This window comes from Cylas formicarius, unplaced genomic scaffold (genome assembly GCF_029955315.1).
Source record: "Cylas formicarius isolate icCylForm1 unplaced genomic scaffold, icCylForm1.1 PGA_scaffold_10__41_contigs__length_53128322, whole genome shotgun sequence".
Taxonomy (NCBI): Eukaryota; Metazoa; Arthropoda; class Insecta; order Coleoptera; family Brentidae; genus Cylas; species Cylas formicarius.
The window spans coordinates 52,920,558-52,944,248 of NW_026844214.1; the positions used below are offsets into that span (position 1 = coordinate 52,920,558).

Consider the following 23,691-nt stretch of genomic DNA (forward strand, 5'->3'; position numbering starts at 1 on the left):
AGAGGGATTCTACGTCGAAACTAACCAGAATATCTTGTGTATCTAATGTAATACTTTTTATTTTTTCAATGAAATGAAAGGAATTAAGTACGAATCTGTCATTTTTCCCTGTAAAGGATTTTTACAAGAAAGGTAGATATTTTGCTGACAATAGGTAGAAGGGATAATCCTGGTTTGTGAATCTTTGGGAGTCCTAAAATTCCTAGAATTTTAGAATCGTGAGAGGTGACAGATGTTTTCAAGCAGTCCGATTGAGAAAAAGTCTTAATGATAGTTTTAAGGTTGCGAAAGATTTTAGGGCAACGCGTTCAGGCTCTGGGATTTTAATTTTTAATGATTTTTGCGGTCCCAAATCGAATTTTATTAGCTATTTGATATGGTAGTTTGTTTAGGACTAGACTCGACATTTAACCTGATTTCCTCTTTTGGGATTATACGTGGGGCAAGGACAAAAACCGGCGCAAGAGGAATCCAAAAGTTTTATAAAAAGTAGTACAGTTGCCTGTCGAAGTTTCTTTGAAAAAAATATTGTTGTGACTATGCAGAGAAGAAGTTTTTATTTTTTTAAGCGAAAACTGTACATTGGAATGAAAAAAATAAGGCAAAATCTCTGGGAAGTAACGGTTGAATATAATATGGGTACAATACAAAATCGTGGAAAATTTTCCAAACCAAGACGTGCGACATATTCAGATTATTTCCAATTTTTTTATTGCCAAGTTCAAGATTTTCATCAATACAATTTAAAACTCATTCTTCAATTTCTGAAGGTCTTACAGTCCGATGGGGCCCTTTCAAATGATATTGTCTCTTTTTCACCGTGTACGTTAGATAGAGAGAGATGTATTATTGGATATGTCATATAAATAACGCAACACACACAGTTTTAAAACGTTATGTGGTTTATTTAACTTTTACAATTGATCATTGAGTAGATTATTTAAAGAAAAATACTGTAATTGGAAGAAAAATCATCCAAGGATTGAGCTTTTAAGAGGATTAAATTTTTAAGATCGTGTAAGCAGAAAAAAGCAGGCCCTCACTTGTTTTTTATTTGTTTGTACTGATGAGACATGGATATTTGAAAATGTACAAGATAATAAACAAACTGTAAAAACCACTAAAGTTCATGCGAACGGTATGCAAAATTTCTGTAGAAACATTTAAATTGTCCGATATATTGCATAACATTTTTCTGTGTATTAGTTTGTGGGTACAGTTTTGCAAAACAACACGTGTACATTCACTGACATGACCGCCAGAAGCGACAAACGTCAAAATTCAAGCAGTGCGGTAAAATCTCCGAAAAAATCCGATTGCTCCCGGAAATGTCCGAATTGGCTCGGATCCGTGGGAAACGAAACTGACGTTGTAAAGTGACGCTAGATCGGTAGGTAATTAGGTATTTTAAAGACGGCAGTAGAAAAAGATTATTTTTCTGTTCTTAAATAAAAATTTACACCAACGAAAGATTATACTTAATTTCTAGTAAAAGTTCTCCTACGCCAGAGCTTTCGAAACATCCATGTAAGTACCGGTTAAGAGTGCGCGTCTCACACACGAATTGTAACTCACGTTAAGAAACGGAGCATAACCGTATATTTACAAACTCATTTATAACACCTTCCAAATTATATGGCTTGGAGAAACCGCGTCGCAAATTTTTATATTGTAATTATGTGCATAATAAAGTTGCGTGCAAGATGCCCCGGGCGCGCATCGAAGATTGTTTCGCACACCTCTCACGCCTCTTGTTCACGTTGAAGTCGTTTATCTACCGGGGTGCGTCGAAAACTTTGCAATTATTTCTGTCGTTCGCGGTTACAAAATTACAAGAAAATAACAAAAAAGTAATTTCGGAAATAAGCAAATGTTTCAACATACTCATCTTGCGTCTTGAATTTATTATTATCATTAAGGTCTCAGGGCTCGGTACTGGGGCCGCTGCTCTTTATTATTTACATAAATGATCTGCCGCTGTCCATATCCAATGCAAACGTGACCCTATGCGCGGATGACACTGCCGTTCTCTCAACGGCTAGGAATCACAGAATGCTTACTGAAAACGTTTATGAGACAGTGAGGGTCCTTCAGCGGTGGTTCTTTGCAAACAACCTAGTCATTAACCAACAAAAAACCCAAGAACTTACGTTCTCTTGTAGCAAAATAGACTTTCTTCATCAAGACAATATTACTCTACTGAGATTTATTATTGACAGAACTCTGTCATGGACCGGCCAGATCGACAAAGTCTCTAACAAGGTTAGCCCTAAGAACGGCCTACTTCGGTCTGCCGCACAGTGTGTTGTCTTACGGTGTTATGTATCATATTCGCAGATTTGGAGATGATGACGCTGCCCTCTACCTACATCTACAGATCTGTTTTATATGTTCGTGATAATTCTAATTCTATGAAAATTTTCTTTATGAGAATCTCTTTTATGGCACCGATGAATATTTTGAGCTGCCTAAGCCTACGAGTATTGAGTAATTTGTGACTTTGTTTCATGTTCTTTGAGCCTAGTTGATATTTTTCGTAGTCTCTCCAATGTATTCTTTGCCGCATATGCATGGATTGCTGTGAACTCTCAAACGGAATTTTGTCGTTGACGGATCGAAGATGTTGAGAGATTTTTCAATTGGTAAATCTGGTTTTGACGTTATATTTCTTTAGAACTTTTGATATGTGGTCAGTGATGTTTGGAATATAAGGAAGGACAACAGTGGCAAGTGTGGGATTGCTTTCGGTTTCATCGTGGAAATTATTAGAGAAAAGAGCAGATATAAAGTGTTTAAATTGTGGATTCAATAACTCGGGCTGAGATAGTTAACTAAATGTTAGGTCTGATTTTCTATTGATAAAAATATCTAAGAATGGGAGGTTGTTATTAGTTTCTATTTCAATGGTAAAACGTATGTTAGGGTATATAGGGTTTAAATGTTTAAGAAAATCTACTATGGATTCCTGACCAGATGAAAGGTGTCGAGAGCTTTCTTCTCAAAGGCTTGCATAAATATATTCGCGATGACTGGTGATAGTGGACAACCCATAACTGTTCCCGATGTTTGTTCGAAAATTTGACCGTTATAAGAAATATATGTTCCAGACAAGTATTTTTCAATTAAGGTGAGAAGGTTTGGTTTCAGATTCTCGGATTTTAATATATCTGAAATGATGGTGATAGTCTCAGGAACAGGAATTTTACTAAAGAGGGATTCTACGTCGAAACTAACCAGAATATCTTGTGTATCTAATGTAATGCTTTTTATTTGTTCAATGAAATGAAAGGAATTAAGTACGAATCTGTCAGTTTTCCCTGTAAAGGGTTTTAACAAGAAAGCTAGATATTTTGCTGACAATAGGTCGAAGGGATAATCCTGGTTTGTGAATCTTTGGGGTCCTAAAATTATTAGAATTTTAGAATCGTGAGACGTGACAGATTTTTTCAAGTAGTCCGATTGAGAAGAAGTCTTAAAGATAGTTTTAAGGTTGCGATCCATAGATGACGTAGGATCTTTTTTAAGTTGACGATATTGGCCGTCTGTAAGAATATTTTGAATCTTTTCCTGATATTCATTCGTGTTTAGATTTTAGAGATTTTAGGACAACGCGTTCAGGCTTTTCAATATTGGATTTAGGGCGTTTTGATTTTTTAATGATTTTTGCGGTCTCAAATCGAATTTCATTAGCTGTTTGATATGGTAGTTGGTTTAGGACTAGACTCGACATTTAAACTGATTTCCTCTTTTGGGATAATGCGTGGGGCAAGGACAAAAACCGGCGCAGGAGGAATCCAAAAGTTTTATAAAAAGTATTACAGTTGCCTGTCGAAGTTTCTTTGAAAAATTCGTCCGCATACCGTGCAGAGAAGAGGTTTTTATTTTTTTTAAGCGAAAACTGTACATTGGAATGAAAAAAATCAAAAAATTAAATGTCTTTAAAAATAATTGGAGATTATAAGAATAATTTGTAATTTAACACAACGCATCAAATTGTAGTATACTAAATAATAATAATAAATTTATTTTTAAAAACTTTACCATCTGTATATGAAAAGTTAAGACATATGTCCATAAAAATGGACCCAAAAATTAAATATCGACATTCAATTAGAAAACACGCCGTATATCCACTAAACTTCTATACTTCTATCGGAGAACCCATTTGAAATGAGCACCACTGCTGATTCTATCCGCAATTACTTATCCGTTCGGATATTAAAATATTTTCCAACAAAACGTACATAACAAAATAAGTTTATTGCCCGTAGCGGGAGTTCGTTCGGTAATGTGGAATTAAAAATTCATAGGCCAACAACTGCGGGCCTCTACCGTTCAACGAGTATTTATTTACGTATTTAAATGAGAAGCACGCGATGAAGTATTCGTTTAAGGTGTGTTTAATATGTTATTTATTAACAAAAAAAAACATGTATAGAAGATACAATTTGTGTACTTAAAAATTTAGAAATCAGATTCAGAAAAATTTCCACATTTCGGTGTGGATTTTGAAACCGCGAGGAAATTTTCGGCTAATAAAAACATACGAAGCACCAAATTTGATAAAGAAACGGGTTTTCCAAGAATCTCATAGGGAAACTAGAATAAATAAGTGAAACCACAGATTTTTAAACTATTTCCAAAAAAGTTCACTCCGAAACAGTTGATTTCGAAACTCCCAAAAGAAAATTACCACCTTACAAATGTAAACCCCCAGCTCTCTGAATTAGACTGTTTAATCGAACTATAACAAATTTATTTCCCAGTATTCCTACACAGGACACCATGAGAAACTCTCACCGTCGTATTAAAGCAAAACTTTCTGGATTTTCGATTCAATAACGTTTGCGTTGAAACTAAGATTAGTTATTAGTAATTAGAAATTACGTAAACATTAATTATTTAAAGACTGTCCTTACTATACGTCGATGACATTAACTTGTTTTCCGCTGACAGACAGTTAAACAGTTTTGTTAAATTTTCATCAATAACATATTCATGCATTTTTCTGGTACTCACGCAATTGGAGACTAATTCTGGTACTGTTTAAGGTACTGCTGGGGCCGCGGTTATAAAAAAAATAAGATCAATTATTCAACATCCTAAAAAATATTTTACACATTTTTATAGGCAATTTTACCAGTTTCAAAAGTGAACTAGATTTGTATAAATCAGAAATACATATGTGTACAGATAAAAGACAAAATTTTGTTTTGGGAATTTTGCAAAGTATACTTCCTTAATTTATGAACTGTATCTTGTGTAAGTTATTATCTGAATGTATCAAACGTATTGTTGAATTAATAATTGCATTTTATTTTTTTAGAATCGCAATAATATTTGTTTATGGTTTTTTGTGTATGTGTTGGATCTTCTGCAATTTGCTATGTAAGTATCAATGTGTATATCGATGAATAAAAAACCTTGATTACAATTTTGTTTTGTTTCATTTAAATTTATTGAAATAGGTCTGGGGTACAAGTAAAAAATTATAGGATTTCTGAAGGACGGGGTTAATTATAAATAATAGAAATAGAAAAGAAAATTAATAGAAATAGTTATTTAAAATAACATTAATGCTCATAATATTTTATGTAATAAAAATGCATATTTTGATAAATAAAAAACATTTTTCCTATTTCAAAAGCGCTATAAAGCGGCCACTAGCGTCAGAATAGCTCGGGCGTCGATAATAATCTGTCACTTTGACAGTTTATAACATATCTTCCGTGGGAGTGATGATGAATTTGATGTTAAGTTTGTTGATCATTTTTTGACAAAAAAGAAAACATTTTTCCTTTATCAAAACGACTATAAAACGCCAACACTCATCAGACCAGCTCGCACATTAACGATAGCCTGCCATTTTGACAGTTTATAACATACATTCAGTTGGAGTAATGATAAAGTTGATGTTAATGATGTAATGATCATTTTTTTTGACGAGAAGTAATACATTTTTCGCCAAAAGGCGATCCATTCGTCAGAATAGCGCGGACGTTAATGATGGCCGTCATTTTGACAGTTTGACGCGTCAGTACAAAAACAATAATCGAGTGACGTCGCAGTGTGTACTTTATAATTTTTTTCAGGCGTTGTTTTCGATTTTTTTAAAAAAGTTTATAACATTAATTAACATGTAGAAAAGACAAATAAAGATTCGGATTCTTTCCCAGGACACGTGCAAACTTGAAAAACTGTCCTTCAGTTACACAGGCCAACAGTTTTTATATTTTCGAAAAGACATTTGATTCTGTGTAATCTAATTTAAATCTCGTGAGCATTTTTTTCTCTATCACGTTTTAAACGAATTTACAAATGAAAATCAAGGTCGATTTAAACAGTATTTTTATTAGAACAACAGCAAAAACCGAATTAAAAAATCCATGACAATATGACGATATACAATTTGTGTTAATTGTTAAAAGTGTTTATTCAGAGTTGCCAAATTGACCAAGTAAGGAAGAATTTACTGATTGGGGAACTCTCACTTTCAATGAACTAAAAACTGTTATATTGAAAACTAATATAAACAAAAAAAGTTTTGGTTAGTTATTAATTAATATAAAAATACCTTTGTTTTCTTATTAGGTTAGTCCCTATAAGCCTCCATTCCGACGTGTAATCTTTAAATTGATAAATATGTACACCGTGTGCCAAATAAAACGATCCGCTATATGATCTGGAAACCCATAGGAAATACGAAAAAAAGTTTGGTATAAAAGTTTTTTGGACTCTCCTGAAGATATAAAATATTATAATTTTGTTGATATAAGGTGTCAAAAAAGTGTCCCCCGACATCAACTTTGTTAATTTAAGTGGAACACCCTGTATATAGCGACATTTTTGGAATCCTTGATTAAAATAAAGGCTATTTTCTTAATAAATTGCTATTCCATTTTTGCATCGTTTAGGCAGAAATTGAGGTTATGTTCGTTTTTTTTTTTCATATTTTGATTGCCCGAAATAAAACCTATTGCTAACAATATAGGGATTTGGACAAAAATTGACTCTATACTACACACTTTGACAGATTTTATAAAACTTCAGAATTAATATTTGATTGATACAAAAAAAATCTACAACAAAAAAGTGTCCGTTATTTCGGTCGACAAAGTTTATTTAAAAATACTGAAATATTCCTTTTACCTGGCATCAAAACAGCAATAAAATATCAAAATATTTAAAAATGTAGTTGACTATGACATCACAATCTTTTTCTTTTTGACGCATTAAAGTTCAAACAAACTTTGACATTTCTGTTTTTTTTGTTGTTCATATTTCTGTTTAAAAATATTTATCAAGTTTTTTGTTAGTGCATATTTTATTTGTATTTTAAATAAGTTATAGTTTTTTGGTTAACCTATAAACTTTTATTATGATTATTTATTAAACATTTATTTATTAAATATTTATCAATATTATTTATTGAATATTTATGAGATAATTAACTGTTAAATGTTTTTTTAAATATGAATTCTGAAGTTTTATTAAATTTGATAAAGTGTTTAGTATAGGGTCAATTTTTTTCAAAATTCCAAATTATGAAAAAAAAACACAACTTCAATTTCTGCCTAACCTGTGCAAAATTCGAATAGGAATTTATTAAGAAAGTGGCCTTTATTAAAACCAAGGATTCCAAAAATGGCGTCCCATTTGAAGTAATAAAGTTGATGTCGGGGGAGGGCACTTTTGAGACACCCTGTATCGACCAATTATATTTTAAATCTTCAGGAGAGTCCAAGAAACTTTTGTAAGAAACTTTTTTCGTGTCTCCTATGAAGAAAAACCGCTTGAAATAATCAACGTCGAGTGTTTTAAATTTCTCAACTCGAGCTTAACGTCACCGTTTAAGCTGCCTTAATGAAGCTGTTACTCGGTAATTATCGGTCGTGTTTGTACCTCGGTTAATTGTTGTCCACACCTACGGTCATCTCTCTCTCTCTCACCCGTAACCGATGTGATATGCAAATTCGCGAACCTTTAATGCGCCTCATTTCGTCGAAGACAATTTCTCGTCTGTCACTTTTTTTCTGTTCTTGGATCTCTTAAACGCGACGAATTCGGAAAATGATCTCGAGATGGATAAAAAAAAGAGATTCTCCTAGAAATTTTGAAAAATTCTGCCAAATTGTGTCTGTTAAGAAAAAAAGATGTACGTTTTGGACAATATAACTAAGAAGCGGAGAACATACAAACAAAAACCCTCAATATACATTGTGTTTTCTATTTGAATGTCAATAATTAAGGGGACGATTCTTGGGTCCAAAAAAAAAAGAAAACTTCATATGAACATATGTCCCGAACGTCTCAACTTTTGAGGTGGTAAATTTAAAAAAAAAATACGTACGGAATTTCACCTGTCTATTTTAGCAAACATTGATGGTACGCCACTGATTTTTTAAAATAAAAATTAGGTTTACGATCTCTAATCATTTCTAAAAAAATTAAATTTCTTGATAAAGAAATAAAAACCTCTTCTCAGACTTTTAAGTTTTTTTTTTAAGTGAAGACCTTGCGACTAACTAAAAAAATATTAAGAGATCAAATCTGCTCTTAAATGAAGGTAAATATCATTATTGTTTTGTACTCTATGAATAAATAATATTTCGTTAATTAATCAGAACTAATTTTATCTATCTAAAACAAAATATCTAATTCTTAGGTACTAATTAATTTTTTAATTCAAATATTAGAAGACTGTTCTTTCGACTTTTAAAATTTAAGTGAAAGAAAATCTCTTAAGGGTCCCAATAGGGTCGAACGGGTCAGGGTTGGCTTTACCCTTTTGGAATGCGAAACGGTAAAAAAGCGAACACGAAAGGCAAAGGACCCACTGTGAAGACTAAAAGAATACTATTAACAATTTTTAACAAAATTGTCTGTTAATAAATTAATAACAATCTTTTAGAAAAAAAATAGAACATAGAAACTAGATAAGTTGTTGAAAGTGTCCTCCACCTTGAAAGATATACGCATCAGTTCTTTTCCTCGCAGGCGAGATCTTCTGTTTCACGCGTTTAAGCGAGCCTCTCAGAGGGACACGTGCACCGTGTGCCAAAAAAAATGATCCACTATACGAAAAGTTTCTTGGACTCTCCAGGAAATTTAAAATATTATAATGTCGTTGATACCGGGTGTCTCAAAAGTGCCCCCCTCTCCCCAATCAATTTAATATTTCGACATGTTTGGAATCCTTGGCTAAAATAAAGGTCCTTTTCTTAAGAAATTCCTATTCCGTGTCCGTTTTGGCGAATTCAATTAACAAAATCTTAAGATTTTCAAATGAAACACCCTATCTTTTTTATTCAGATATCAATTATAGGATAAAAAATAACATAAATTTGTAATTTATCTTATATTTAAATTTTACTTACTTTTGAGATATTCGAGGTTTAAGATACCACCCGTTGCTAATCAGTAACGTTTTTTTATTAAATTCTTTTTAATAAATAATTATAATTATTATATGTAACATTATAGAGTGGGGCACGACTGCCACCCTTGGGCACAACGGACTTCTCATAAATAAAATAAATCGACTTGATGGTTAAAAGCTGCAAAAAATAATAAAAAGTTTAAGTGGGTCGCCGTGCCCCATGTAAGTAAAATTTAAATATAAGATAAATTACAAACTTGCCTTATTTTTTATCTTAGAATTCATATCTGAATAAAAATATTGTGTGTTCCATTTGAAAATCTTGAGATTTTGTTAATTCAACTGATCAAAACGATACCACCTATTTGGGACACCCTGTATAAACTGAGGCGCATCTGTCAAACTGATTGACTTAGTCTCAGTCAAAATATGAAAAAAAAACACATGACCTCCTTTTCTGATTAAATTATGCAAAATTCGAATAGGAATTTCTTATGAAACTGACCTTTATTTTAACCAAGGATTTAAAAAATGTCGAAATATACAGGGTGTTCCATTTAAAATAACAAAGTTGATGTCGAGGGACCCTTTTGGGACACACTGTATCAATAAAATTATAATATTTTAAATATCGTACTGGTTTCCAGATCGTATAGTGGATCGTTTTATTTGACACACGGTATACGTCATAGTTGAAATATCCGCGCTCATTAACGAGATCTTTATCGTCATTACAGCGCGTTTCACAAATCTACGAGTAGTTTTTTTCCCCGTTCGAAATAATCGCCCGTTTGTCCAATTATTATCGCCGTTAGACGTCGCGGACGAGCACTTAAATCGCGTCCGATATGATAATTTGACGTTTTGAAAGTGGCGATGGTCGGCGGACGTCTAGTTTGCATTTGCGAAAGCTGCGACGCGATTAAGTGCCGGATAGTTAGTTCTCTTCATCGATCAACCCGCGTCTGAAATCACCAACGTTTTGATAAGCGGACGGTTTAGGGTCGAATTCCTTCGTCGCGTCCCGTTCCTTATTTATTTATTTAATCAACTTCACAACAAACAATTACAAATAAGTACATTGATAGAGTATAGTATATTATGCAACAAGTGCGGTAAACGGAAATAATCACAATTTAACAAATTAAAAATAAAAACAGATTATGGATTACTAAATTTCGTACCATTCAAACAAAATTCGTTTATCATTCCGATCGGTTCTGCTATTGTTGTCTCTTTTTAACTCTATGCATTAGAGAAAGATGGATATGTCATATAAACAACGGAATAAACACAATTTTACTTTTACAATTGATCGTTAAGTAGTTTATTTAAAGAAAAAGACTGTCATTGTAAGAAAAATCATCCATCGATGGAGCTTTTAACAGTACTAAATTTCTAAGATCGTATAAGCAAAAAAAACAGGTCCTAACCTTCAATTTTGTTTTGTTTGTACTGATGAGACATGGATATTTGAAAATCGTACAATTGGTTTTGGCAAGATATTAATATAAAAACTGTAAAAAACACTAAAGTTCACGCGAACGGTATGTAAAATTTCTGTGGGAATTTAAATTGTCTGATATATTACATAATATTTTTGTGTGTATTAGTTTGTGGGTATATTTTTGTAAAACAACACGAACACATTCGCTGACATGACCGTCAGAATTGAAAAACGTCAAAATTCAAACCGTGCGGTAAAATCTCCGAAAACATCCGATCGCTCACGGAAATGTTCGAAGTGGTTCGGATCCGTGGGAAACGAAACTTACGGTAAAACCACAAATGCTATAATGTGCATTTGTCCCAAATAACCCGAGGCGCCGGCGACGAACACCCGAAAACAGCCGAAACATTTATTCAAATAAAGAGAGAGGTTAAAATATAAGTGTAAACACGGTTCACATAGAAAATCAATTTAGAAAATGCCGTTAAATTATTTTACTTTGGTTAATTATCTATATGGGTCGTTTCCGCTATACAGTGTATTTACAAACAAAATAAAATAAAATAACCAGTTTACTGCAATATTTTTCACAGAACTTATGGATTACTCCTGCTTCGGTTTTTGCTGAGTCGAACTTGCTGACGTTTCGCCAATCATCCTGTTGGTTTCTTCAGAGCTTGACTGAAACTGGCTCGCACTTTACTTTGTACCTGCTTATATATTGCTTGAGGGGGCGGAGCTAAAAGAGGGACATAAACACTGTCTCGGATGACCGATCAAAACATCACTGACCACATGTCAAAAGTTCTAAAGAAGTATAACGTCAAAACCAGAATTACCACTTGTCCAGAAATCTCTCAACATTTTCGGTCCGTCAAAGAAAAAATTAAATTTGAGATGCCAGGAGTTTACAGCATTCCATGCATATGCGGCAAAGAATACATGGAATAGATAGGACGAAAAATATCAACTAGACTCAAAGAACACGAAAGAGCCTTACGACTAAGACAAATAAACTTATCAGCTGTTGCCGAACACACTCATGAAACCGGACATAAAATTTTATTCGATAAAACTAAAATTCTTGCATGTAATCAATTCTTCTACCAACTAAAAACGCCTGAGTCTTTATCAGCAATATGGGAATCAGTCATCCGAGACGATGTTTACGTCAGTTTCATAGTGAAGCTTTGAAGAAGCCAACAGGATGATTAGCGAAACGTTAGCTAGTTCGAGCCAATAATAATTCAGATGTTTTGTAAATAGTAAGTTGATACCATATTGGTGAATCTATCAAATCCTTAAAAATTTTATAGACAAAGAAAACAACAAAGTCTGCTTTCTAAATACAGAAAAAGCCTTAAATGCCTTAAGTGGCTTAACTGAAACTTCCCGTATTCTACATTTGTAGCTTCTAGGATTTTGCTTCGAGGTATTGGCCTACCGGGTCTTGGTCTGTTTCAGGATCTTCCTCCATCCTTGTCTTCATTGAGCCCTGGCTCTCTAATTTCCCACTCTTGACATTCTTAGACCTTGTTCCGCTCTTGGTCCGTCTCTCTTTCGAGTCCCCAGTGTACTTTAAAATTAAAAATGTCACGTTTCGAAAATCGTGCCAGCTGAGACGCATCACCGTCTGGCCATAATAAGTATTCAAATAACGAGCTAGGGGCGTGGCAAAGATTCATTCTGTCGACGTAATAAGGTGAGCCGGATTATCGGTGGCATCGCGAGCTACATTTGTAATAATGCTTCGGATCCCACGCGACTTCGTCTAAATATGACCATTATTCGTATCCAAACTTAGACGTACAACAGTTTGTTCGACGACAAAGGCGGTGAGATTGAATAAGCCGTTGTAGAGTTAGACGAGATTATGTGCTTCTTTTTTACATTTCTGATCCGGTCCGGGTGATTACGTTGATACTCTCAACGATGGCTACCGATTTAGTAAAATGAACGTAACATGGTTTAATAATAAATTAACAAAATAATAGTATATTATTTAACGAGCGTATTATGAAGGCCATAATAAACGAGGATGATTTATAAAACGAGCCGCTTGCGGCGAGTGTTATAATCATCTGAGTTTATTATGGTCCATAATACTCGAGTCAAATACTATACTTTATCTACAACCATCCACTTATATAGGGTACCTCACCGGAATTGAAATGTGTCATTTTATTGTGAAAAAAAACTATACATGGGAGAAACCTGAAAATTCGGTAGGAAGCTAATGCTGATGGCAGAGCAATTCAGCTAGAATATTCTCAAGATGGTGGCACTTCCGGTTAGGCCGGAAGTGGATGTTAACTTGCTTTATATGAAATGGAACATAATATCATACATTTTTAGATTCTACCATTCACTCAATATCAACACTGGTTACTGTTTATGTATGCTGTTTATGTTATATGTTTATGTGTTATGAGTTGTGATGTAATAAGGAATAAATTCAATGAAAGTCCTGGATTGAACATTTAATAAGTTTAATAATATTTAATTAACATTTACACTTCAGCACACAATTATTTTTAAATTGACGCTTAATAGGATCATTATGTATTACTCTGTCTATTTCATAAAATTGATTGTTATATTAGGGCAGTTATTGAAATTCATCGTAGTTGGTGTAGTACCAATACTAATGTCCGTGGTGTCTTTACTAATCGAAAAAGTGTTATGAGAAGATTCGCTCGTAATAGTAGACATACCTGGATATTGTGAGGGGGTAGAAACAAAAGTACTGTTATTAATATTACAATTAGGGTTGATTTGACTTAATATTTTAGTAGCTGCATCGGTCTTGTTCTTCTGCGAGTCTGCAATATAGCCTTCAGCTACAGAAGCCGACTTCCAGCCTCCGTGGCGCTTCAGAGCTGTCATACTTGCCCCTGCGTCGACATACAATGTGGCTGAAGATCGTCGTAGACAGTGCCCGGTATATCTTTCTGGGTTTTTGATTTGTAAGAAACTTGCAATTTCTCTGCCCATTTTGGCAAACTTGTTAATGCCGATAACTTGTTTTGTGCATTTTCCATTTTGAAAATTCATAAAAAAAGAATCTGATGCATTTGGCAGTCTCAGATTTGCATATTTTTTAACAATATCATGGAACTTCTCAGTAATAGTAAAATTCCTAGGGATCTTGGTCTTCGTAACGGGAACTATTACTCTAGTGCAACCTTCATAAAATGTAACGTGTTGTATTTTCATTGCATGTAGTTCATTTGAGCGGCATGCACCCATCACTCCCATAATTAATGCAACCTAAAAAATTAACACCTCTTGGTAAATACCGTAGGTATGTAACGTCTTATCATTCCTTACCTTTGTAGCCAAATATTTTGTATCAGGAGCTTCATAAATAAATTTATTTATTTCCTGTCCGGTAAATGCCTTAGATTTTTTGGGTTGATAGCCTTCTGATTGTCTTTTTAATAAAGCATGTAGCTTCGCGTAGTGGTCGATCTTGACATTGTGTTTAATATAAAGTGTGCTTTTCAGCATGGAATAAAACGTCCACAAGGAGGACGACTTATACTTTTTAGCCAATTCTTTGAAATACACTAATAATGTATCTTCAGAGAAGGAGGTGGCCTTGTTTCTTGATCGCCAATCCATGAAATTGTTGTAGGCAATTTCATAATTGTTTCTTGATTTCTTGGGAAGTAAATCCAGAGACGCAGCTTCCGCTGCCGCTCGAATTTCCGGGGGTGTTAGTACTTCGTTTTCAGAATCCATTTTTATTAAATCTTATGTTTTAATTGCAAGGCGAAATTTTAAAGCTTCTCTATATGAATATTATTTACTTTACAATTATTATTTCATGAAAGAAAATGTTTGTATTCACGATGAGCGTCGCGTCGGGTAAGCTGTCGCTATGGATACCCGCTGCGCGCTGTCAGATTTAGCCTGCACGGCCTACTAATTCTTTTTAATTATTGTCATATTGGTTTGTATTTTTTGAACTGTTTTTGAATAATAGAATTGAATTGGTAACGTGTGTATGACTTTAATATGGGTAACTTTATAGTAAATTTTCATAAAAATAATAAATGAAATGTGTGAATTCTGCGCCGATTAATTGAAGCCCGGATTATTAAGAATTCCAGAATATTTTATTACACTTGTTGTTTTATGATATAATTACACTTGTTTTTTTATGATATAATTACACTTGTTGTATTATGCGTAGCATAATACTCTCACTGTCAGAAGTATTATGCGTCTATTATTAAATGGTTGTAGATAAAAAAATAAAAATCGTTATCTCACTGGTTTAGAAAGCTACGAGAAAGTGAAAAAATACAAGTTGTGAGACTTAGAAAAGTAGCTAGTAGATAATCTTTACCTGAATTAAAGAAGAAGTATTAAATTGCATCTGAATCTATTAAATTATTTTAAATTTTAGAAGCAAAGCAAACATCATGAAATTCTTCAACTTTATAATTAATAATAATACACGGATGTTTCTGTTTTAATTGTGATTAATTAATAACTTAAAAATGAAACTTTTGTATTAATCAGATGATCACGAATACATTTCATCTTTTTTTTTCTTAATAATAATAAATTCTTAAGTTTTACTGTCACAATAAATACCTTTATTATCTCATAAATTCTTATTTGGATGATGGAATTAAAAAAAAAGGACACTATTTTTTCTTAATGTTTCAATTTAACACTGGTTCGGTAACTTTTGTCTTTAAAATTTAACGAATTTTTGGATTCGAATTTATATGACTCTAGCGCCATCTTCCTTGAGATTTATGAAAGATCTAGTGAATTATGTTGAACGTACGTCATCTGAGTACCGTTTACGAACATGAAGTCGATGAAATAATGCCAAGGGGTGTGAAGTTTTGCAGTTTTGAAAATTTTTAAAAGTCTAGTGTTAAAATCACCGAAATTTTAATCAAAAAGTTATAGTTAAAACGGAATCATCTAAATACCGAGACCTAATAGTCATTCCAATATTTTAAATTTCATAAGGAAATAACAGTTCTCACAATTGCCAAAAAAAACCAAAGCTACATTATTTTTGACGACAGATCTCTCATATTTGTTATCGGCGTTATGCAGAGCTTACTTAAAATATAAATGCGACGGCATTTGAATCATTATATTTATTAAAAAATATTATTATTTTTTCTTTTATATCTATTTTTAATACTTTACAATTTATTTTTACTTTACTTATACTGGTAAGATTAATATACAAGGTGTTTTCTAATTTAATAACAATAATTACTGGAGCGATTTTTGGGTAAATTTAAAAAAAAATCATATAAATATATGTTCTAAACTTGTCAACTTTTAAGATACTGGGTGGTAAAGTTTTCAAAAATAAAATAAATTTGTCTTAATATCTGTAATACCACTTTAGATACTTTAATGAAATTTGGCACACATCTATTATGCATTAAGGGGCATTATTTAGTGTACCACTTTTTTTTTAAATACACAAGTGGCGGACGTACGGAATTTCACATGTCGATTTTGGCAGATATTGATGGTACGCCACTGATTTCTCTCAAAATAGAAATTATTTTTACAATCTCCGATCATTTCTAAAGAAATTTAACTTAAAATACAAACCCATTTTCTGCATAGTGAAGTGAAAACCGTACGACGGACTAAAAAATAAAATGAATGCAAATGACATTTTTTTAAGGAAAACAATGGCGAGCCTCTGACTGTCTATGAACAAGTAATATTCGGTTTAATTGGGTCGGCACTGCGCTGGTTAAATCGAGAACTTTTTTTTTACGTAAAACGTAATATCTACTTTTTAGTTACCAACTAGTGTCCTATTAAATATAAATAAATATTACAAGACTGGTCTTTTTATTTTTATAGTTTAAAATATATAATAATAAACGATTATTACTTAAAAAATGCTACCTACTATTAATAATTTTCAACAAAACAAGTAACACCCTGTATAGACCACACAAAGAAAGTATATATTAAGGCCATAATATAAATAATTTAACTTTAAAAGAATATAACTGTGAATTCTAAGAAATTTATGAATCACTCTGTGTATTAACAAATAATTTTAAATTTTCTCTCTTTGTCTCATGTATAAATTTATATGTGACATCTTTCTATAAAACAAATAATAAACGAGATACAATATCGGCAAACAAAAAAACCACTAGAAAATCGTCCCCTTCAGATGATCAAGAGAATGACAACGATCCCAATTACTAGCCGCCCTTTTCTATTTATTGGTCGGTTTCGATCGCTTTTAGAAGACATTTAAAGAAGTTTCGCGGGCAACAACAAAACTACACCGTCGAGTCTCGCAAATCTTAATTCCGAAGCAGGAATTTCGTGCTTCGCCGTTACCGCGGCACCTTAAAATCAATAATAAAACATTCGCAGGGGTTAAAATAAAAAACGGAGTAGGTGGCAACTAGGCGCAAGCCGCGACGCTCGCAGTCACGCGAGCAGTAAATAATTGGCTCCCCGTGATCGACACAAAACGGTCGTGAGATCGGCCGTTAAATCATCGACAGACGTTTCGATTTATATCGATCAAGATAATCGACTCTACCGGGGCGTAATTGGTGGAAGCGCTTCGCGAAACTTATAGGTTAGAAGCGACGATCGTTCATTTAATCCAAATTACGAAAGGAAACGACTCACCGGTGTCACCGTTTTTTCCATTCGTACTGCCAAACCGGCAAATTCGAATTATTTTCCACCAAGAAACATTAAATCACTTCACCCTCAAATAAGGAACTTTGTTTTTCCTGGTTCTTCTTCTTCATTACTTCTATTTGCCGAGACTGCTAAGATCATTCGGCCACTTACAACTATGGTTCAACATTTTCTTTATAACCTGAAGGGTGCCTTAATTAAAAGGGTTCAGACGAATCCATCACACTCCAAGGGGAATAAACTACTGGAAAATTCTTCTTTCTTCGAAACATTTAACCAATAGCGAAAAACGGCCTCCCCGTTTTCGCCCTATCGTTCCAACCGGCGTGGAAGACAAAAAACAGAGCGACCGACAACGATTACACAGTTTTTAACATTAACTAAACACTTAGAAGAGTAAATCCACACAGTGGAACCAATTTCAAGTTTTTTGGGAACAATTACAGAAAATTCTGTTGGAAGCGAGCGGAGGTTAAACCGTCATGTGCAATGCCACCGAAATAATGCATGAAAAAGGTTATGATGACTGCGTACCAACGGAAACTACTTCTTTTCAATTTTCGCAACATTGGGTAAAACTTCTTGGGCCGCTCGCGCGTTACTTACAAAGAAGATTTATTCCTCTTCTTTGCTCTTTGTGAGCAACTTACGCTGGGCACTCGCCCATCCAAAGGCCGCAAATAAAACAACATTTATTTAAAAATTAAAATTTTAACAACTTGTAAAGGGACATAACTAATGCAGGATTGTTTATCGTTAGTCTAAGGTTCTGAGGAAATAAACACAGCCCGACGTTCTGGCAAATTAAATAAGACTATATTTTCACTTATTTACACAGCGCACAACAACAACTTCTTTTACACTTGGCATGGACAACAACAATTCGTCTACCCGTCTTTCGTCTTACAATCGTCTACTCGTCTTTCGCCTTATTAAAAAAAAGAGTAAGCGGCACGGCTTTCCGCGTTATCCACGTCTTTTGCGTCTTATTAGTTTAATCGTCTAATACATAATGCCCCCGGTTAAGTGTCGTGACCTGCTTTTAAACCCTTCGTCGATACGCATCAAAAGTAGACCCGCACTTTCAGGAAAAACCGAAAAGCGGCTTCCTTCTGTGATCGGCTCACGTCCGTAAAAGAAATAATGTAAACATAACCCTTTGTCATTGCATGCAGAAATAATAAACAAAGAAATACCGCGGTGGCGAAACCAAACTAAAGGATATATTTTATCTACACTAATAAATCTTCATCGGAACATTAAACACATTAAACAATTTTATTAGAAAGTCATCGTTCTAAATAAGCTCCTGAAAGTATAAATAAAACCATATGGGATACTGAATATTGAACAGGAAAAATCTAAGTGGAAAAAAGTAACTGTAGGTCCATTGCAAGTAATTAGAGCCGATATTTCTTCGATGTAGCGGAATAATGTCTAAACTAACCGAAAAGTAAGCAGGGAAAATTATACATTGAGCGTTTTTTTGTTAGTTTTTTTCCTCTATTTGCATCACCTTTTTTAATGGTAATATTGACCTAATTTTTGCTTATGGTTCTAACTTTTAATCTTAAATTAATTAGTTAAGAAGGTAAAACTACTCTGTCTACCATGTCACAAAGGTGAAACTGGTTATACCTTTCGGGACGCGGATCACACTTGACACAGTTCTGTGGTCCGTAACCCCTAAGCGACCGTTTTGAAAAGTCGAACTTTAGTGGTCTATGGCGGTATCGGTCGCATCGCGCGGGCGGATGGAAGCAATTCGTTATCGGCTGTCAGTCGGGAAGGTTTTCGCCATTTAACAATAGACATTAATTAGGAAAAAGTCTTACGTGGCCGGGTTTAGAATTACAGAATCCCACTGAGCGGACGGCAACGGATTTATTATTGACGTACGGAGTCGAGCATTTGCATTCGGTACACACGCCCACTGCGATTACGCGACGTCTTTATAGCGGCAGTTGCGAAAAGATTTGCGCCGTTTCTAAGTTTTTAATTGCGCGATTCTTATCGGGGAGTAACGAATGCGACGCAGCACTTTGGGTGGCGACATCTGGCGTCGCTTACCGCCTTATTTCACATAGGTTTCTACTATTTTGTTCGGTTATGTTTGTTGTGGTACGTTTATGTTGGTTACGTTTGAAATGTGACATGACTTTGGTGCCCGTTCAACGAGAAACTAAACTGACGACACGTTTTAACTGGCATCGCGTAATTTTGTTGGTAAAAAAAGTGTAAATAGAAGAATTAAATGGAGTTTTACCATACTCGTCTTGAGTTTTTTGAAATTGAGATTTTGAATATATTGTGGTGGTTGCAAGTACTGCATCAACCTTTCGTTTTTTTCTATCTCAGACAAACGTCACCGACACAAGTACCCTCTAGCGGCTTCGGCTAAACATAACAAACATAGATTTCTACGTCATCGTTAGATGACGCTACAAAATTTACATTTAACTTGTCTTTGAAAAATTATTCGCTTTACATTTGACAAATTTTTCTTTGGTCAAAGGTTAAGTAAAAACACATCTGCAATACAATGCGAAATTATTTCTTTGTTTAGACACGAATCATTAAAAGATTAGCTTTTAGCAATGGTTACGATGGTTGTAGATAAAATTACAATTAAAAAACAGTTTCAAATAACTTTGACCTCTACCTATGAAATATTAAACATTAAAAATAAAAGTTCTAGTTCTAACTATGCCATTCATTTAAATTCAGAAATGAAGCTTGACGATAATTTTCATATTTTACATAATTAATCAAAAAGCAAAAAACTAAATTTGTTGGAAGCTGTGGAGATTACCAAAATGAGATATTCGAATGTATTACTTAATGGCCATTTGGATTTAAATATGTCTCGGTTGTTAAATTTAAATTTATAACCCTACAACGGTAGTTCAGAACCTATTACTACCTGTTTATATATAAGGTGTTTTCTAATTGAATGTTTCTTTTTAAATTGGCGATTTTTGGGTTCATTTTAAAAAGACAACTTCATATGAACATATTTCCTAAAGGTATTAACTTTTGAGATACAAAATAATAAATACAGTTTTAAATTCTATTGATGGAAATTCTGAATTAGAAAAATTGGGAATAATCTAAATAAGTCCCACGTCTTGGTTTGAAAAATTTTGCACGAGTTGCATCTATTCTAAGCCTTACTTCCCAGAGATTTTCCGTTGAGTGTTAATTTTTGTCAATGATTTTTGAACAAAATTGCGCATTATCCCTTATCTGGCCATGAAATGCTATTTACAGATGAACTTTCCAATCAGAAATTTCCACAATAACCAGATTTGGGCCGATGAAAACCTCTGTGCAGCTGTAGAATTTAAACATCGAGAACAATTTACGCGAAAGACTAAATGGCCATAATCTGAACATGTTTTGTTCTAATTTAATTGAATAAAACTTCTCTCTTGAACGCATTAGCGGAAAGATGGCCGCGACATAAACTTCGACATTTTCATTACACCCGTCATGAACCTAATTTACGTTCCTTTTGCGAAACATATCGAAAATTTACCGTAAAACTAATGAATAATCTTCGTTTTAGGACTGTAAGAAAACATGAAAATAAATCCGCCCCTTGTTATATAAAACCAGCTCGGTACGGATGACACTTTTATGTCCGTGCCGGATTATAAAGTTGTTTCATTAGCGTTATTAATGCCTCATATCTCTCTTAATAGATTTTATCGTCGACCACGAAAACATATTACATATTAATTTATAAACACACGCAATCAAGCTGCTGCTACCATTTTTTGCCTTCGTTCTTCGTTAGTAAGTCGCGTTGGGAGATTACTAATGGGACCCCGCTTTTTGCTTTAACTTGCAAATTATATCGATTTTTCTACCATCGTTATTGTAAGCAGAAATTTATATACAAATTTTCACGCTTCACAACTAGAATTACTTTAATTACAGATCAGATTTTGTCGTATTACTTTTTTTAAATAAACGGTTTCCCTTACTAAATAATCAAGGGGACTGAGATCTGGACTCCTGGCGGTCCATCTCACAAAACCACTGTATCCTATCTATTTATTAGGAAATACATGGTTAAAGATTGAATTACTTCTCTTCCATTGTGGGATCTGTCTTGCTGCCACCGCAATTCTTGCAATACCGCCAAAGGTTGATTGTTTAGAGCGTCTAAGGCATTATTCCTAATCAAATTTAATTATGATTAGTTTTGGTTAGTTTTGCGGCCTTTGCAACTATATTAACTTTTTATCATATCGCGCATATCTAAATACCAATACCAATTTGCTTATATTAACTAGACCCAATAATATTATTGATCCCGTGAAAATTTTTGAAATAAAACAATTATTGCACGGCGGCTTAGCACATCTACCTCATAAAATACAAAGCAAAGTCAGGAGGTTATTTCTGAACCCTGTGGCGTTTGAGATCTAAGGTAGATTTGTTATTTGATTTACTTTACACTTCGGCTGCCTTCTATATTTCGGGATTTTCCTAAACTAGTCCTGCCATCTGTTTGACATTTTGAGGTTGGGTTTACTCAGTTAGATTTTGGCGAAAGAGTGTTGTTTGTGATAAATTAACAAAATTGTGAATGTTACAAATGGAAACTAATCGGGAGCATTTTCGTGCAATAATCGTCCAAAATCGGTTATTGTCCAAGAAACCATTGATGCAGTGCGGAAACTGATTTTGCAGGATCGTCATGTGACTTACCACGAGATTGAGATATCTTTGGGCATTAGTGGGACGAGCATACATACAATTTTGCATGAACATTTGGCCCCTAAAAAAATTTGTTCGCGCTGGATTCCACACAATTTAACATCAGCTCAAAAAAAGGCTCGCGTTGACGTCTATGATATCGTGACAGGTGATGAATCATATATCTATGCATACGAACCTGAAAGTAGGCAGCAGTCGATTCTGTGGGCCTTTCAGAATGAGACAAGTCCACAAAAGTTAAAACAGTTAATTCTAAATGGTGCACAACTATTTGTTTGCCGAAAGTCCTCGAAGAAATTAGAAAAACCAACTGCCGAAGAGGAATCACTCTCCACGACGACAATGCTAGCTCTCACCGATCAGTGAGAACAAAGAACTTTTTGAGCATTAAAAACGTTGATTTGATGAGCCATCCACCATATAGTCCTGATTTAGCACCTAATGACTTCTTTTTATTCCCATACATTAAGAATAAATTACGTGGACAACGATTTTTGACGCCAGAAGAAGCGATTGATGCGTATAAAAAGCGTGTTTTGATTTTATCAAATGCAAAGTGATTGATCATCAGGGTGAATATTTTGAGAAACAATAAAATCATGTCCCGAAATATAAAAGGTAGCCCTCGTATTTTAAATTTCAATAACATTAAAACAAAACAAAAATAATTTGTTATATTTCCACGCTGTATGTATATAAATATATTTCGCAGGACAGCCTGTACGTGGAACGCAATCGAGTTGTAACAATTTTGCTCAGTACGATTGAGGGTCGAAAGAGACAAACGAGCTTGTGCGTGCTTGCAGTATTTAAATCCTACATAAAAGCTCGTAATTTTTTTATATCTTCATTAGTGGTTTCGCGCTCTATCTTTAAATAAGTATTTAAGTTCAAAACTTTATTTACATATTTGTGAAACCAAGGTTATGTCGGCATTACAGTGCAGAGTATACGAAATATCGATTCATAGAAAATTCGACAAACCCATTTTTGCCTTTGTGACTTATGTTCAAACGAAACGATGAAGCCTTCAAGACTTCAAGATCATTTGAGTAAAATGCAGCCTATTTTCAAGATCTGAAAAAGAAGCAGAATGCTCAAGTCTATCGAAACTTTTTTCGATGGCTACTAAGCAAGACAATGACGTACAATGGCTGAAAACATTGAAGAGTCATTGAACAAACATCTGATCAGTAAGTACACTTTATCAACTGATGAAACATTGTTATTGTCTTACGCGAGGCTTATTAACGATAAAAAAAATGTCAAGAACTTGTATTTGTTAGAAATTTAGAGATAGATACAAAAGGGTAAACGATATTTAAAACACTAGAAAAGTTTTATGATGAAAAAAGAACTCCCCTGCTAGAGATGGTGCGCCAGGTATTTATAGCATCATAGCCCCTTCATATCGTACAAAAGTCCTGATGTGCTTGCTGTACATATATCGACAGCATTTAGT

At 33.9% G+C, this 23,691-nt stretch overlaps 2 protein-coding genes across 2 annotated transcripts in view; both read right to left on the reverse strand.

Annotated features, from left to right (window-relative positions):
• LOC132697311 (protein Wnt-7b) overlaps positions 1 to 23,691 on the reverse strand; it is a 129,468-nt gene that overhangs the window by 13,730 nt on the left and 92,047 nt on the right. The window lies entirely within an intron of this gene.
• Positions 13,404 to 14,573, reverse strand: LOC132700314 (uncharacterized). Its single transcript, XM_060667535.1, has 2 exons — positions 14,160 to 14,573; positions 13,404 to 14,099 (listed from the first exon to the last, which is right to left on the reverse strand). The coding sequence occupies exons 1-2, from the start codon at positions 14,571 to 14,573 to the stop codon at positions 13,404 to 13,406; spliced, it is 1,110 nt and encodes a 369-aa protein (XP_060523518.1).